The 16,462-nt window shown below is 41.6% G+C and overlaps 1 protein-coding gene across 3 annotated transcripts in view; it reads left to right on the forward strand.

The window, feature by feature from the left end:
• Positions 1-16,462, forward strand: part of RIPK1 (receptor interacting serine/threonine kinase 1) — a 150,750-nt gene that overhangs the window by 54,127 nt on the left and 80,161 nt on the right. For all 3 annotated transcript variants that reach the window (XM_044293588.1, XM_044293589.1, XM_044293586.1), the window contains exons 4-5: positions 13,041-13,178; positions 14,801-15,041. In XM_044293588.1, coding sequence (XP_044149523.1) covers positions 13,041-13,178; positions 14,801-15,041 — 379 coding nt within the window. The remainder of the gene's footprint in view (positions 1-13,040; positions 13,179-14,800; positions 15,042-16,462) is intronic.

Raw genomic sequence — 16,462 nt, forward strand, 5'->3', positions numbered from 1 at the left:
AGATGCCGCAGTAGCGGCATCCATGAGGTTAATAGAGGGAGGGGGCTCCCTCTCTCTCAACCATCAGGGCTTCTGCGATCGCAGCGCCCGATGGTTGCCATGGCAACCGGATGCTTTGCAAAGGCGTCCGGTTGCCATGGTATAGGCGTCCAGTACTGCCACCTACAGGCATCTGATTGTATTATACTTTGCAATGCAAGAGCATTGCAAAGTATAGTACAACCATCAGCCCCACTGGATCTTCAAGATCCAAGAGGGAACTGATTAAAAAAAAAATGTAAAATAATAAAAGTAAAAAAAAAAAAATGTAAAAAATAAATTTCCTTTTCTTATAAAAAAACAAAAAAAAAACACACATATTAGGTGTCACCGCGTCCGTAACAACCATCTCTATAAATATATCACATAATCAACCCCGTCCAATAAACACCGTAAAAAATAAGCCATTTTTGTCACCTTACATCACAAAAAGTGCAACACCAAGCGATCAAAAAAGGCGACTATACCCCAGGTATGGACGTTACATTGATGACCTGCTGATGGTGTGGTCTGGTGATGTGACGTCCATACCGGAGCTTATGAAATATTTTAATTCCAAGGTGGATGACATACAATTTGTTTTGCATACTCACCGAACTGAGATACAATTTCTGGATCTGTGCCTGAGGGGGGACCCCTCCACCAGTGTAGTGAATACACGAACTCACCGCAAACAACTAGCAGGTAATACCATACTTCTGGCCAAGTCATGCCATCCCTCCCATACTATCAATAGCATTCCTAGGGGGAACTTATACGTGCCCGTCGTAACTGTTCCGATCAGAGAGCTTTTGAGATAGAAGCCTCTAATATTACTAATAGACTGTTACGCAGGGACTATTTACAGCAGGATATACAACATGCTAAAAAAATGGTTTCACAAATCAACAGACAGTCATTGATTTTTCCGGAACAGTCCCAGGCACGCAGACCACTAGTGAACGCCACTCACTGTCAGCAAGCAACTTATTTCGTTACACAATACAGCCAAGAGTTCTCTGCCATATGTAAAATTATGAAGAAATATCTGAATGTACTCAATTTTGATAACGAATGGTCTGATATTGTGTCCAACGGAATTAAATGTGTAGCCAGGAAAGCACCCACCTTGGGTAATATCATTAGTCCCAGCTTTTTTCAGTGTCCAAAAAACCACAAGCCATCTGGTTACAGCATAAAGGTAACTTTAAGTGTGGTCACAAAAAAGGCATTTGTTGCCAACACATGACTACTGAGAAAACGTTTAAGTCCATGAACAACGAAAGGGTATACAATATTCAGTCCTATATTCATTGTAATACCAAGCATGTGGTGTATCTTATTACATGTACACTGTGTTCCTTGTTGTATGTGGGCTGCACCACCACTCCTTTAAAAAATCGGATCCGCAGACACATTTCCGATGTGCCTCATTATAAGGACCGGAATGTCTCTGCGGTCAGCCTGCATTTTGCAGTGGTACATGTTGGTGATGTATCCCACCTACAGGTTAAGGGTATAGAAAGAGTTTTTTTGCCGCCTAGGGGGGGAGATCACAGGAGGAAACTCCTTAACAGGGAGGCCTTCTGGATCTTCCAGTTAGAATCTCGCCAGCCCTGTGGGTTGAATAGACGCCATGATCTCATTTTACAGTACTAATGTGGGATCGTGCCGTCTTTTTTCTTACACACATTCTTTGCCATTAGTATTTTTGCTCTCTTTGTATTTGTATTTTTATATATGATCACTGTTTTAGTGATTTAATTTACCTGTATGTAAGGTTCTCTTCTTTTTTTTTCCTTTTTGCTGGTGTTTGCCCTTGATTAAAAAGGGGTTTCTTCTGTGTCATGTGCATGGGAACGCCCCCTTGGGTCTCCACCTCCCAGGTGATACCTATCAACCTGGGGTTAGTATGTGCTACTTAAGAGGGAGCTCCCATTTCATAAACACGTTTGTCATGAGGAAGGACCCATATTTCTCTGAGGTCTGAAACGCGTTGACTGCTATTTGTACACCTGTATGGATTTTAAACTTGCTGGATTAAAGTTTTTTATTTTTTCACCGGAGAGAGCTGGATTTTCTTCTTTCTTATTGTATATACCGCATCCAGGAGCGGCATCCGTGCACCTCTGGTGATTTTACTACTGCAGGTGAGAGCTGCCTTATGTTTTCTTTCATTATACCCCAAAATAGTACCAATGAAACCGTTACCTCATCCTGCAAAAAATGAGCCCATATTTAAGACAATCGCCCAAAAAATAAAAAAGCTATGGCTCTCAGACTATGGAGACACTAAAACATCATTTTTTTTGGTTTCAGAAATGCTATTATTGTGTAAAACTTAAATAAATAAGAAAAAGTATACATATTGGGTATTGCCACGTCCGTAACGATCTGCTCTATAAAACTGTCACATGACCTAACCCCTCAGATGAACGCTGTAAAAAAAAAAAAAAAAAAAAAAAAAAAAGTTCCAAAACAGCCAATTTTTTGGCCACCTTGTCCCATAAAGTGTAATAATGAATAATCAAAAAATCCTATGTACCCAAAAATGGTACCAATAAAAACCTCAACTCTTTCTGCAAAAAATGAGCCCCTGCACAAGACGATCGGTAGAAAAATAAAAAACATATGGCGTTCAGAAAACCAATCCAGCAAAATCTGCCTTCCAAAAACCATACGGTGTTCCTTTCCTCCTGTGCCCTGCTGTGTGCCCTTGCATCAGTTTACGACCACATGTGGGGTGTGTCTGTAAACCGCAGAATCAGAGTAATAAATATTGAGTTTTGTTTGGCTGTTAACCCTTAATGTGTTAAAGAAAAAAATGTAATAAAATAGAAAATCTGCTAAAAAAGTGAAATTTAGAAATTTCATCTCCATTTTCCTTTAATTCTTGTGGAACACCTAAAGGGTTAATAACGTTTGTAAAATTGGTTTTAAGTAACTTGAGGGGTGTAGTTTCTACAATGGGGTCATTTATGGGGGGTTTTCACTATGTAAGCCCCACAAAGTGACTTCAGACCTGCACTGGTCCTTAAAAAGTGGGGTTTTGGAAATTTTCTAAAAAAATTTAAGAATTGCTTCTAAACTTCTAAGCCTTGTAATGTCCTAAAAAATTAAAATAACATTTCCAAAATGATGCCAACATAAAGTAGACATGTGGGGAATGTTATGTAATAAATTTTTTATGAGGTATCACTTTCTGTTTTAGAAGCAGAGAAATTGAAATTTAGAAAATTGCTAATTTTTACAATTTTTTTGGTAAATTTGGGATTTTTTTTAAAAAAAGGAGATATATATTGACTCAAATTTATGACTGTCATGAAGTACAATGTGTCACGAGAAAACAATCTCAGAATGGCGTTGATAAGTAAAAGTGTTCCAAAGCTATTACCACTTAAAGTGACGCATGTCAGATTTGTAAATTTTGACCTGGACACTGGGGCATCAATGACCTTTGGTCATGAAAGGGTTAAGTACCAGGACAACATGCCGTACTGATACGTCATGTGTCCTGAAGAGGTTAAATAAGAAGTGTAAAAAATAAATAAAAAAAACACCATAATAAGTATGAATCACCCCCTTTTCCCAATTTCACATATAAAATGTATAAATAATAAACATATTACATATCGCCACGTTAGAAAAGTCCAAACTATTTAAAATATAAAAAAAATCTATGCGGTGAAAGCCGGAACAGAAAAAATAAATAAAAACTGTGCGATTCGCCATTTTTTAAAATGCGGAATGCACGTGGCTTTTCTGGTTTATTTTTTTTTCCGCATGGTATCGAGTATTGCAATACTTTTTCATGGTATCGAAACCGAATCAAAAACTTGGTATCGCAACAACTCTACTGTGGATGACGCACTGTTATGGGGGCTACTGTGGATGACGCACTGTTATGGGGGCTACCGTGGATGACGCACTGTTATGGGGGCTACCGTGGATGACGCACTGTTATGGGGGCTACCGTGGATGACGCACTGTTATGGGGGCTACCGTGGATGACGCACTGTTATGGGGGCTACCGTGGATGACGCATATATAGCATCTTACGCTGGTCCCCTCTGTGTCTTCTCATGTCCCTGTGTAAATAGTAACCCCCATTACACCAGGCCCTGCTCACAGCAGTCTTGATATGTAAAGTCTAGTCATGTAATCCTTAATCCTACTTTGTTAAACTATCGTAATCGTCTGTAGTAGTACTCGCTATCAAACTATAAGGCCTCTTTCAGACTGGCGTTGCTGGGAAAATGTGCGCGTGCGTTGAGGGAACATGCGTGATTTTTCCGTGCAAGTTCAAAACATTGTAATGCGTCTTGCACTCGCGTGAGAAAAATCGCGCATGTTTGGTACCCAAATCCGAACTTCTTCAGAGAAGTTCGGGCTTGGGATCGTTGTTCTGTAGATTGTATTATTTTCCCTTATAACATGGTTATAAAGGAAAATAATAGCATTCTGAATGCAGAATGCATAGTAAAATAGCGCTGGAGGGGTTAAAAAAAAAAAAAGTAAATTTTTTTTTTTAACTCTCCTTGGTCCACTTGATCGCGAAGCCGGCATCTCCTTCTGTTTGTCTTCTGTGCTGTGTGCAGGAAAAGGACCTATGGTGACGTCACTCCAGTCATCACATGGTCCATCACATGATCTTTTACCATGGTGATGGATCATGTGATGACCGGATAACCATTTTATAAGGGAAAATAATAATGATCGGGTCTCCATCCCGATCGTCTCCTAGCAACCGTGCGTGAAAATCGCACCGCATCCGCACTTGCTTGCGGATGCTTGCGATTTTCACTCAACCCATTCATTTCTATGGGGCCTGCGTTACGTGAAAAATGCACAAAATGGAACATGTTGCGATTTTCACTCAACGCACAAGTGATGCGTGAAAATCACCGCTCATGTGAACAACCCCATAGAAATGAATGGTTCGGGATTCAGTGCGGGTGCAATGCGTTCAACTCGCGCATCGCTTCCACGCGGAATACTCGCCCGTGTGAAAGGGGCCTAAGACAGACCTGCGGCTAACCGATCGCGGTAATTAAATGCTTTTAGATGCTGTGACTAAGTGTGGTCACAGCATCTAAATGCGCAAAAACCCGGAATCATTACCATGCCTCGTGTGGCCAATTGGGGCATCAGTTCTTGTGCTGAAGTGTTCATGCTGCAATTCTTATTTTGGCCACCAGATGGCAGGCCAGGATAATAAAGGAGCAAGATTGAGTTTAAATAGCACTTTAAAAATCCCTCATAGACCAAAATGAAAAAAAAAAAACACATAATTTATAGGCTCATATGAGCCACAAAATCATCGCAAAAAATTAAAAATAAAATAAAGGTTTAACCCCTTAGAGACTGGGCTCATTTTCACCTTAAAGGGGGTCTGTCACCTCCATATGGCCATATACAGTGCTTACATGGCTCTCTAGCACACCTATACAGGATTGTAACGGTACCTTTTGTTCTCTTCTTTAGACTTGCACAAGCAGGAAAAACTAAGTTTAATTCATATGCAAATGAGCACTCGCAAGTGCCCAGGGGTGGCGTTCAGTGTGTAGGTGCCCAGGCTGCTCTGCCTTCTTTTCACTTTACTCCTCCCCAGTCTCTGCCTTTGCCCGCCCTCCAAGTCTCTTGCCTCATCGATAGGGCAAAGGCAGAGACTGTGGAGGAGTAAAGTGAAAAGAAGGCAGAGCAGCCTGGGCACCTACACACTGAACGCTGCCCCTGGGCACTTGTGAGTGCTCATTTGCATATTAATCAAACTTCGTTTTTCCTGCTGGTGCAAGTCTAAAGACAAAGGTACCATTACAATCCTGTATAGGTGTGCTACAGAGCCATGTAAGCACTGTATATGGCCATATGGAGGTGACAAACTCCCTTTAAGGACCTGGCCATTTTTTGCAAATCTGACCAGTGTCATTTTATGTGCTGACGCTTTGACTTATCCAGGCCATTCTGAGAATGTTTGTTTGTTTTTTGTTTTTTTCCGTCACATATTGTACTTCATGACACTGGTAAAATGGAGTAAAAATAAATAAATCATTTTTATTTATAAAAAAAAAATACAAAATTTACCATAAATTTGGAAAAATTTGCAAATTTTTTAGTTTCAATTTCTCTACTTCTATAATACATAGTAATACCTACAAAAATAGTTATTATTTTACATTCCCTATATGTCTACTTCATGTTTGGATCATTTTGGAAATTACATTTTATTTTTTGGGGATGTTACAAGGCTTAGAAGTTTAGAGGAAATCTTAAAATTTTTAAGGACCAGTTCAGGTCTGAAGTCACTTTGTGAGGCTTACATAATAGAAACCACCCAAAAATGACCCCATTCTAGAAGCTACACCCCTCAAGGTATTCAAAACTGATTTTACAAACTTTGTTAACCATTTAGGTGTTCCACAAGAATGAATGGAAAATGGAGATAACATTTCACTGTTTTGGCAGATTTTCCATTTGAATATTTTTTTTCCAGTTACAAAGCAAGGGTTAACAGCCAAACAAAACTACATTTTATGCCACAATTAATGTTGGCATTAGAAAGTACAACATGTCCTGCAAAGAATAAGCCCTCATATAGCTATGTGACCGGAAATATAAAAATGTTATGGCTCAAGGAAAATAGGGAAGAAAAATGAAACCGAAAAAACCTCCGGTATCCAAAGGGTTAAATTTTCAGTAAAGTTTGGATTTTTTTTTTTTATAAATAAAGGTAAAATATATTGACTCAAATTTACCACTAAGTATTATGTGTCACAAGGAAACAGTCTCTGAATAGGTGGGAAAAGAAAAAAACATTCCAAAATGTTTACCACATACAATGACACTTCAGATTTGCAAAAAAAAAAGGACTGGACACGAAGGTGAAACCGGCTCTGTTTTGAAGGGGTTAACATTTAAAGGCTTGGCCATCAGTTTGCAATTTGTATAGAATAATGGAATTTGCTCCATATATATATATATATATATATATATATATATATATATATATATATATATATATACTATATTACAGTTCAGTGCTGCAACCTGCTAGCCTGAACTTTAATGAACTAATAAGACTGGAACCCTGCTACAGGTTCAGACTCAGTTGTCACGGACATTCCCGCGACAGGAGGCAGGGGATCGGTGAGACTGGCAACACGTGGTTTGATCTGACATGTTTTCCGTTTGGATCAAATGACGTCTGTGTTGTTTCTGGTGCTTGCCACACCTTCTTTCCCCAGGTGTGGCTATTAGGGTCATTTAACCTAAACTATTTATTGTCATTCCTCCCACTATGCTATGTAGTTTATAGATTCTGATTGAGTTGTGGATAGCTGATGTGTGGATTTCGGATGAGTTCCTGGTGCTGCCTTAACCACTTGAAGTTCTGTTTTCTTTCCCTTTTTGTTTTGGGTTTTTGTGTGTTGCATTTCCCTGTCATTTGTATTAGGGACTGAGGTAGACTCCTGTTTGTCCTTCCTTTTTGGAGGAGCAGGTTGTCTCAGTCCTGACATTAGTACCAGGGTCCTATAGGGTGAGTTAGGACACTAGGTATTCTGACGTATGAACTCTCCTACCTCCCTGGTCTGTTCATACTGGTAGTTAGTCAGGACTTGGATTAGGGTTTTACTAGGAGATGTCCATCTCCTTTCCCTAGTTTCCAGGCCTTGTTCCCTCACCACTTTCCCTCTTATGTTCGGTGTGGTGTTTCCCTCCCACACCCGAACGTGACATCAGTACTGTAAAGGATTGTCTTCCCGAATCTCCGCTGGGGGAGGTGTTCCTTACCTGGAAGTTCACACTTTCAGGTTTTAGCCATTTTAGAGTCTCAGACATCTAAGGGGGTTAAATGTCTGCAGGGGTCATTACCGATCGAGGAAATTGGGCTACTCTCACATCTGCGTTTTTTTTGCTGTCCGGTTTTGAGATACGGCATGGGATCTCAAAACTACAGCAAACCGCTTCTGTTATAATAATACAACTGGCTGCATATGTTCAGAATGGATCCGGTTGTATTATATTGAAAGTCCCAAAAACTTTGTAAGTCAATGGGCAGTAGTTTTTTTCGTGTCTATTGACTTACATGGTTTTTGGTAGGGATCAACCGATTATCGGTTCTGCCGATATTACCGGTTATCGGCCGATATTCAAGATTTTCAATGTTATCGGTATCTGCATCTATTTTGCTGATAACGAATCGGGAACAAGGATCCGTGTTCCCTCAGCAGCACAGGGGAGAAGGAAGCGGTGTCTCCCTCCGCCCTGTGCAGCTACCACCAATGAGAGGAGAAGAGGAGGGGAGGGGCTGTGGCCACTGCGCCACCAATGATGTAGACTCATTCATTCAACAGGAGGCAGGAGCTGGCTGCAGAATCGCATAGCTGCTCCAGACCTCTATGAGCGGTAGCTGCAATCTGCAGTAGTTAACCCCTCAGGTGCCGCACCCAAGGGGTTAACTGCCGCTGATCGCAGCTACCGCTCACAGTGGGAAGTGACCTCTCACAAATTGATGTACTAGTATGTCATAATGATCAGGTGGGCTCCCTAGCTGTGCGCGCCTGATCAACGCAGGCTCCCGGCTGTATCTGCCGGCATTACTGTAAACGCCGATGCTGGCGGATTAACCCCTTTTATATTCTGTGATCGCAACATATACGAGGTTCACAGCGGGAGGGGGCTTCCTCTGCCTCTCCATCGCCCTCGAAAGTGTCAGTACCATGTAGTACAATACAGCATGCATTGTACTACATTAAACCAGGGATTAGACCCTGAAATGTTATGTTTAAATCTCTGTATTGGGACTAAAATAAAATAAAAAAATGTGTTTTTATAAAAAAAATAAAGTTTACAGTAAAATAAAAAGTGCCCCCTTCATCCTTCCTTTTTTTTTATTTATAAAAGTGTACAAAAATTGACATTAGATATCGCCACATCCTTAATGAGTATAAAAATATCACATGACTTAGGCCTCTTTCACACGGGCGTGTTTTCCACACGGGTGCAATGCGTGAGGTGAACGCATTGCACCCGCACTGAATCCTGACCCATTCACTTCTATGCAGCTGTGCACTTGAGCGGTGATTTTTCATGCATCACTTGTGCGTTGCGTGAAAATCACAGCAAGCTCTATATTGTGCGTTTTTCACGCAACGCAGGCAGAAGTGAATGGGGATGCGTGAAAATTGCAAGCAAGTGCAGATGCAGTGCGATTTTCACGCACGGTTGCTAGGAGATGATCGGGATGGGGACCCAATCTTTATTATAACGGTCTTTTTTATATACAGAATGCTTAGTAAAATAGGGATGGAGGGGTTAAAAAAAATATATGTAATAATTTAATTCACCTCATCCACTTGTTCGCGTAGCCCGGCTTCTCTTCTGTCTTCTTCTTTGATGATCTGTGAGGAAAAGGACCTGTGGTGACGTCACTGCGCTCCCCATGGTGATGGATCATGTGATGAGCGCAGTGACGTCACCACAGGCCCTTTTCCTCAAAGAAAAAGACGGAAGAGAAGTCGGGCTGCGCGACCAAGTGGATTAAGGTGAGTTAAATTATTATAATTTTTATTTTATTTTTTACCCCTCCATCCCTATTTTACTAAGCATTCTGTATTAAGAATGCTATTATTTTCCCTTTATAACCATGTTATAAGGGAAAATTAATAAAATCTACAGAATACCTAACTCAAACCCGAACTTCTGTGAAGTCCGGGTTTGGGTCTGGGTACCAAACATGGCGATTTATATTAAAACGCTGCCATTTTTTGGTCACTTTGCCCCATAAAAGTGTAATATTGAAAGATCAAAAAAATCATATGTACCTGAAAATGTTACCATAAAAATGTAAACTTTTCCTGAGTAATTTGAGCCCCTACACAAGATAAAACAGATAAAGAAAAAAATATGGCTTTCAGAAATTTGAGACAAAAAAACTATAACAATAGCACATAATCTATCCCCTTAGGCGAACGCCATAAAAAAGATATAATAAAAGCTGAGCCATTTTTTGGGTCACCTTTCCCCAAAAAGTATAATACTGAATGATCATCCAAAATTGTCACGTTTGGTATTGTCTACTCCGTAACAACCTGCTCTATAAAAATATCACATTATCTATCCTGTCAGGTGAATGCCTTAAAAAATAAAAACTGTGCCAGAACAGCCATTTTTGCGATCTGGGGCAATGAACCCCTCAGGTGCCGCACCTGAGGAGTTAATTGATGGGGATCACAGCGCCTTGTCATAGAGGCTGGGTATGTGATATCGCCGCCGGCACCTGCATCCTACATTTGTATTAAAGGGTTAGTTATCTTCATTAGTTGCACAGTGCGCCCCCCAACCCTAGTATCATTATAACCATTGGTGGCGTGGTGTGCCCCCAACCCCAGTATTATAAATTATAACCATTGTTGGCGCAGTGCGCTCCCCCCAACCCTATTATTATAAATTATAACAATTGGTGGCACTGTGCGGCCCCCCCCCCCCCCAACCCTAGTATTATAAAATATAACCATTAGGTGGCGCAGTGCCCCCCCCCACCCCAGTATTATAAATTATAACCATTGGTGAAATATATAGACTCAAATGTATGAAGTACAATATGAAGTCCTTTAATGAAATACAATGTCACGGAAAAATCTCAGAATGGCTTGGATAAGTAAAAGTGTTCCAAAATTAAAGTATGTCAGATATGCTGCACCTGCTATCTGCACTTGTACTATTGGGAATTTAGAGCAGTGTGTTTTAAATGTAGGAGACTGCTGTCTGGTCACATGACCCTCCATCAGCAGCCGTCTTATGAGCAGGACCTCTATGCAGATGGCACCAAAGTTTTGTCCAGCAAGGGGACATTGCTTAAGAAATATAAGAGAGGCTATATTAGTGTCATGTAGTCAGTTTTGTATATACAGTGGTCAATAATAGCCAGAAAGTGGTCAACCCCTTTAAGTTCCACAAAACCCCTTTAATATATTTTTAACTATCTGCATAAATGTTTTTTTTTTTTTTAAACTGTATATTTTCCTTATTATTCAAAGTGGATGTGATGTAGAATGTGTTCTTTTCCTTATACACTTTGACAGTAAATACAATGAAAATAATTGTGGCAGCATTGAAGGATTAAAGAAGAGCTGTCACCGCTCCTGAAATGTCTAATTTAGTAAATAATTAATTACTGTATATTTCCCATCATAAGCCTACAGCATCCCTTCTAAGAACTGTGTTACGTTGCTCTGTTATTTTTACTATAGATTTTCTGAATAAATTGCTATCTAGGTGTTATAAGGCGAGTGTGTATCGCTGCACTCTCACACTGTGTAATCAGTGCTGCCAGTGTCACTGTGTAGGGACACTCCTGTAGCAAGGTAACATCCATGTGGCAATTTAGTCCTTAGTTTCTAGGAGGAATAACAGAGGGTACTGCACAATAAGTTATCACAAAGTTGCTCCAGAATAAAGAATAAATAAATAATACAAGCGACCATAAGAAATTTTGTAATGCATCTTATCAGAGCGAAATGTCTAGTTCCTTTGGTTATCATCTGTTTACCTCCCTTTTTAGTTCCTTACTGATAATTGGCTGCCAGTTGGAGCATGTACAGGTGAAACTCAAAAATTAGAATATCGTGCAAAGTTAATTTTTTTCAGTAATGCAACTTAAAAGGTGAAACTAACATATGAGATAGACTCATTACATGCAAAGCGAGATATTTCAAGCCTTTATTTGGTATAATTTGGATGATTATGGCTTACAGCTTATAAAACCCCAAAGTCTGAATTTTAAGGTACCCTTTGCTCTGGAGGTATGAATTTAATTAGCTGACTAGAGTGTGACACTTTGAGCCTAGAATATTGAACCGTTTCACAGAACTCTAATTTTAAGCTGCATTAATGCAATTCCTTTTCATTTGCATTACTGAAATAAATGGACTTTTGCACAATATTCACCTGTAAATACAGCGTTAGATATGTTTTGATGACTGTTTCAATATATGGAAAAGTGCCATTTTAGACACTAACCGAAACCACTATTATTTGCTATAATGATCAACTATACTTATAAAAGACCTAATTTTTGTCGAGTCTAGTTATCATCCCTGTAAGGCTACTTTCACACTTGCGTTCAGAGCGGATCCGTCTGGTGTCTGCACAGACGGATCCGCTCCTATAATGCAGACGATGGGATCCGTTCAGAACGGATCCGTCTGCATTATAGTTTAGAAAAAAGTGTGAAAGTTGCTCAGACGGATCCGTCCAGACTTTACATTGAAAGTCAATGGGGGATGGATCCGTTTGAAAATTGAGCCATATTGTGTCAACTTCAAACAGATCCGTCCCCGTTGACTTACATTGTAAGTCTGGACGGATCAGTTTGCCTCCGCACGGCCAGGCGGACACCCGGAGGACAGATGGTGCCAGACTGATGAATTCTGAGCGGATCCGCATCCACTCGGAATGCATTAGGGCAGTACAGATGCGTTCGGGGCCACTTGTGAGAGCCTTCAAACGGAACTCGCAAGCGGAGCCCCGAACGCTAGTGTGAAAGTAATCACCAAAAAATTAAACTGACTTTCGAAAATATAAAAATATAAAAGACTTTATAATAAATATATATATATCAACAATACATACATGCATGATAAAATAAGGCAGCACACACAGATGAGGAGCAGGACCCAAGGAGAGACTGGGAGATCAGTGCACGAAAATAACAACAGGGAAGAAAGAATGCTAGCTAAAAAAGCATACCTCAAAACCTCATGACAGCAACGCCCCAAACTAAGTGCAAAGGAGGCAATTGTAGAGATTGAGGTTAAAGTGCAAGGACAAGATTAAACATACCCTGAGTGGTGCAAAGATCTCTCGGCCGACTCCTGACCCAACGCCGTTTCGCCAGTAAACCTGGCTTCTTCCGGGGATATGAAGGCTAGTGTGAAAGTAGCCTAATATGGAATGAATCGGTGTTAAGCTTTCACATAGATCTCTGGTCAAATTCATTTTGTTCTATTTTCTGCATCCAGGTAATAGTACCAGTTTCAGTAAAGGCCCGATTTATTATGCAAGTTATTGACGGAATGATGTATTTGCATAATCAAAATGTGATTCACAAGGATCTGAAACCAGAGAACATATTAGCAGATGATGAATTTCACGTAAAGGTAATTTTTTTTTTACACACTTTAAGGAACACTAAACCTAGAAATGAATTCTAACAGTAAACCAGAGACAATCTTGCCCCAACCGGGTCAATCTGCATGATTTTCTCCATGTCCCTGAAACAAAAAGGTAGAAATTCTGCAGTGAACATGGGTGATCTGCTGATCTGTTCTGTTTTTGCCTGGTGACTGTGGAGGGGTTTACACAAAGAGAAGCTATTAAAGGGAATCTGTCACCTGATCCTGGACTGTTATCTCCAGTACTGTAGTACTGGAGATAAATAGTCCAGATCACCAATGTTTATTTTCTTTTTGCCCTGTTCCCCCATTGCCAGCTACTAAAATTGCGCTGAAATGCTCAGTCTGGACGGCTGTACTATGCTAACATAATGGGAATGATCCATATGCTTGTGCACAGTAGTCCTGGCAATGTATTTCAGCACGGCTCTGAGCAATGACATCAGGGAAATGGGGGGCAGTAGGAAACAAAAAATTGCTCTGGACTCATCTGCAGTATTGCTTATGCAGTACTGCGGATAATAGTCCAAGATTGTGGTGCCAGATTCCCATTAAAGGGGTTGTCCGGGTTCAGAGCTGAACCCGGACATACCCTTATTTTCACCCCGGCAGCCCTCCTGAGCCTGGCATCGGAGCACCTCATGCTCCGATGCGCTCCCGTGCCCTGCGCTAGATCGCGCAGGGCACAGGCTCTTGTGTTTACAATAACACACTGCCGGGCGGTAACTTCCGCCCAGCAGTGTGTTCGGTGACGTCACCGGCTCTGAGGGGCGGGCTTTAGCTCTGCCCTAGCCGTTTTACTGGCTAGGGCAGAGCCAAATCCCGCCCATCAGTGCCGGTGACGTCACCGGGGTTCCTGTCAGCCCCATAGAGAGCCCCGGTACGTCACCGGAACTCAGAAAAATGCCTTTGCCCTGCGCGATTTAGCGCAGGGCAAAGGAGAGCATCGGAGCATGAACTGCTCCGATGCTCATGTCAGGGGGGCTGCCGGGGTGAAAATGGAGGGCTGTCCAGGTTCAGCTCTGAACCTGGACAACCCCTTTAACAATGATTTTATCTTACTGCAGAGAGGAGGGAGGTTCCTTCTTCAGCCAGTTGTTTTACAGCCAGATGCAGGTAGTTATTTCACGATAAAATATAACTATTTAAAAACGGACTATTTAAAACTGGTTATGTGAGACAAACAAAAAGGAATGAAAAATAAACTGTTCCCTGTCTATGATGACTAGCGTATGTGTGTTTTTATTTTGCCCTTGCAGGGATGTGCACTCTCACCGCTGAGGTCACTTACTGATAACTTTGTTTTGTTTGTCTCAAATAACCAGTTTTAATGATCCTGTTGGTATCCAGTCCACAAGACTTGTTTGTGTATTATGTAAATATACCTATACCCAGCTAGGGTCAGTTTTTGTGAATGCACATCCAGACGCAAGGCATTGGAGGAGGGGGGAACATTCCTGAGTTATGGGAACACATACAAGACTACTTCATGTATTTCTAACTTTTAATAATAATATGAGACAAAACAGGATCAAAGCGTTTTAACTACTGAATGATTTTCATTTTTGTTTCCAATTTCTGATCAAATAAACTGCCTTTACTATCAGATTGCAGACCTTGGAGTTGCTGCCTTTCAGAAATGGAGTTCTTTAACAAAGGAGGAGACAGCCCGCCAGCGGAGTCGTAGCAGGATTGCGAGTACAGTGGGAACAAAGAATGCTGGGACATTAAGTTATATGGCTCCAGAGCACTTGAAGAGTTTAAATAGAAAAGCCACAGAAAAATCTGATGTTTACAGTTTCTCAATTGTAATCTGGGTAATACTGACCAACAAGGAACCCTATGAAAGTAAGCAAGTACCTACATGTACAGTGAAAATATTGCAAGTTCCTCCTTTAATATACGTTCTGTCTATGTATCTCTGTACTTGACTGTATGTCTGTCTAATGGAAAAAGCCACCTGGATGACTAGTGTTGCACTGGAGTTCTGAGTCCACTGTTCTCGTGGGAAGAAACTCCTTGCAACTAACTCAGGCAGCTCTCTCGTCTTACTGGCAGTCTGGGCCCTCTCTCCTGCCAGCCCAGTGTGGTGTCTTCTGCAGGATGCAGACCTGTGGGCTTTGCCGCATGGAAAGGTCAACTGGTCTGCTATAGGGTACACGCGAGCGTGCTCCCAGCTTCTTAAAGGGCCAACTCCAAATTCTTCCCCAGCCTATGGCTGGCCGCTCCATGGCACATAAGGCACATTCCCCAAAGAGAAGGTGCCTTAGCTTTTAGGTTCCTAGTCTCTAGTTACCAGTGAAGGTGTGATTATCTGTCTGATTACCCTTGTACCAAATTCCCACCTGTCTACCGACTCTGATTCTCCACCACTGGCCCTGACCTTTAACTGCTCCTTGTATTGCTCCATTGCCACTTGCCCTGACCTCAGACTTCTCTCTCTCAAATACGCTAGTACGCTGCCTGCCCTTACGGTCTCTGAGACATATTACCTGATCCGTCGGTGCGGTGCACTGGTGTCTCTGGCCTATGTGGGTCGGCCGCCAACCACACCAGGACTGTCAAGAGGTAGCGTCTGGTGGCTTCTCTACAGCGAAGTCCAGATCCCTGTGTTGGGGTTAAAGAGATTGTCTCACTTCAGCAAATACCATTTATCATGTAGAGAAAGTTAATACAAGGCACTTACTAATGTATTGTTATTATCCATTTTGCTTCCTTTGCTGGCTGGAATCATTTTTCCATCACATTATACACTGCTCATTTCCATGGTTACAACCACCCTGCAATCCAGCAGCAGTGGTCATGCTTGCATACTATAAAAAAAGCACCAGCCTATGTGACCTCCCACAGTTCCAGCCACCAGAGAGGCAAGCACTTTTTTTTCCTGTACTGTGCAAGCATGGCCACCGCTGATAGATTGCAGAGTAGTCGTAACCAGTGATGGCCAGTCCGCATTGTTCGCCCGTGAGCACATGCTGGCTGCCATCTTTTCTCACAAGTCCGGTGAGGCGCAGGTAAGTCCTTACCTGTGCCTGTGCGCGGGCCGGTCTGAAATCAAATGCGGTCACCGGGAGCAGGCAGTTCCGAGAACAGCCCGATGAAGGCCCCCGGTGGCTGTTCTAAGGACTTACCTGCGCCTCGCCGGACTTGTGAGAAAAGATTGCAGCCAGCATGTGCTCACGGGCGAACAATGCGGACTGGCAATCACTGGTTCTAACCATGGACACTAGCATTGTATAATGTGATGGAAAAATGAATCAAACCAGCAA

This window comes from Bufo gargarizans, chromosome 5 (genome assembly GCF_014858855.1).
Source record: "Bufo gargarizans isolate SCDJY-AF-19 chromosome 5, ASM1485885v1, whole genome shotgun sequence".
Lineage (NCBI taxonomy): Eukaryota > Metazoa > Chordata > Amphibia > Anura > Bufonidae > Bufo > Bufo gargarizans.